The sequence below is a fragment of the Myotis brandtii genome, unplaced genomic scaffold, assembly GCF_000412655.1.
Source record: "Myotis brandtii unplaced genomic scaffold, ASM41265v1 scaffold434, whole genome shotgun sequence".
NCBI classification, from domain to species: Eukaryota; Metazoa; Chordata; class Mammalia; order Chiroptera; family Vespertilionidae; genus Myotis; species Myotis brandtii.
In genome coordinates this window covers 853410-854362 of record NW_005366599.1, presented here as the reverse complement: position 1 = coordinate 854362, position 953 = coordinate 853410, and the positions used below count along the sequence as shown (strand labels likewise).

Below are 953 nucleotides of genomic sequence, written 5' to 3'. Positions count from 1 at the left end.
CAAAATGGATTTACTGCTGAAGAAGCGAAGATGTTAAACTGCAGATGAATTAGAGGGAGTTACTGGCCACGTCCACCCTGTGGAGTAGAACCAGGGTGTCCAGGGGATGCGCCGCCGGGCCAGGTTTCCCTCTAGTCTCCTGTTTCCCTCCAGCCAGTCAGTGAGCCCTTAGCTTTTCAAATAGGAAACATGGCAGCGCTTTCTCCGGAAGTGTGTGGAGCAGGTTTAAGCTTCCATCAGCGTCGCTAAGTTTACAATTGTCTCTATTTTAACTTATGTACAGCTTTTTCCTTTACACAAATGGGTACCAACTTGAAACTTGGGGTATCACAGCTGAAAACGGCAAAGATGACTTCCAATGTCTTATCCTACTTTGGGGGGAGGTGTGCCGCAATGGCCTCTCGGGAGGACTGGGGGACGGTGGTCCCAGGAGGGCGTGATGGAAGGAAACACGCCTGTCTCCAGTGACGCCATAGCCTTGGTGCCCGCAGAGCACCGCGCACCCCTCGCGGCTTGTGGGGACGCGGGTGCCACCCACCGCATGGTGCCCACGGTGACTGCTGCTGGTGTGTGTTTGCTGTACGTCCGTCGCCTTTTTGGAGTGTGCGCTTGGCACCCGCTTTTAAAGCTTCTGTAAACAGCAGCCGTTCTACCCCGGCGGTGGCCTCATCCATGTCCTGTTGACCGCGTTGGAGGGAAGCGCGACAGGACACCCCAAATTTGCCGGGTTGTGTACGGGTTCTTCTGACCCGTGGGCTCTGGGAAACCCACCGATGCGGGGGGCGCCTTCTCGGCACCCCGCTGCCCCCACTTCCCCCCAAAGGAGCCACTGCCACCAGCCCCTCCCAGTGTCGGGGCCAGGAGGGGGCGCTCTGGTCGGGAGGGGACTCGAGGTGACAGCACACCCGACAGACTGTCGCCCCTTCACTCAAGGGCACGGGCGCCACCTGGCG

At 58.7% G+C, this 953-nt stretch overlaps 1 protein-coding gene across 1 annotated transcript in view; it reads left to right on the top strand.

Annotated features, from left to right (window-relative positions):
* The first annotated feature begins 439 nt into the window (after positions 1-439).
* Positions 440-953, top strand: part of LRRC47 (leucine rich repeat containing 47) — a 10824-nt gene continuing 10310 nt past the window's right edge. The window contains exon 1 of the mRNA XM_014546189.1: positions 440-566. Within this exon, the coding sequence (XP_014401675.1) occupies positions 440-566 (127 nt within the window). The remainder of the gene's footprint in view (positions 567-953) is intronic.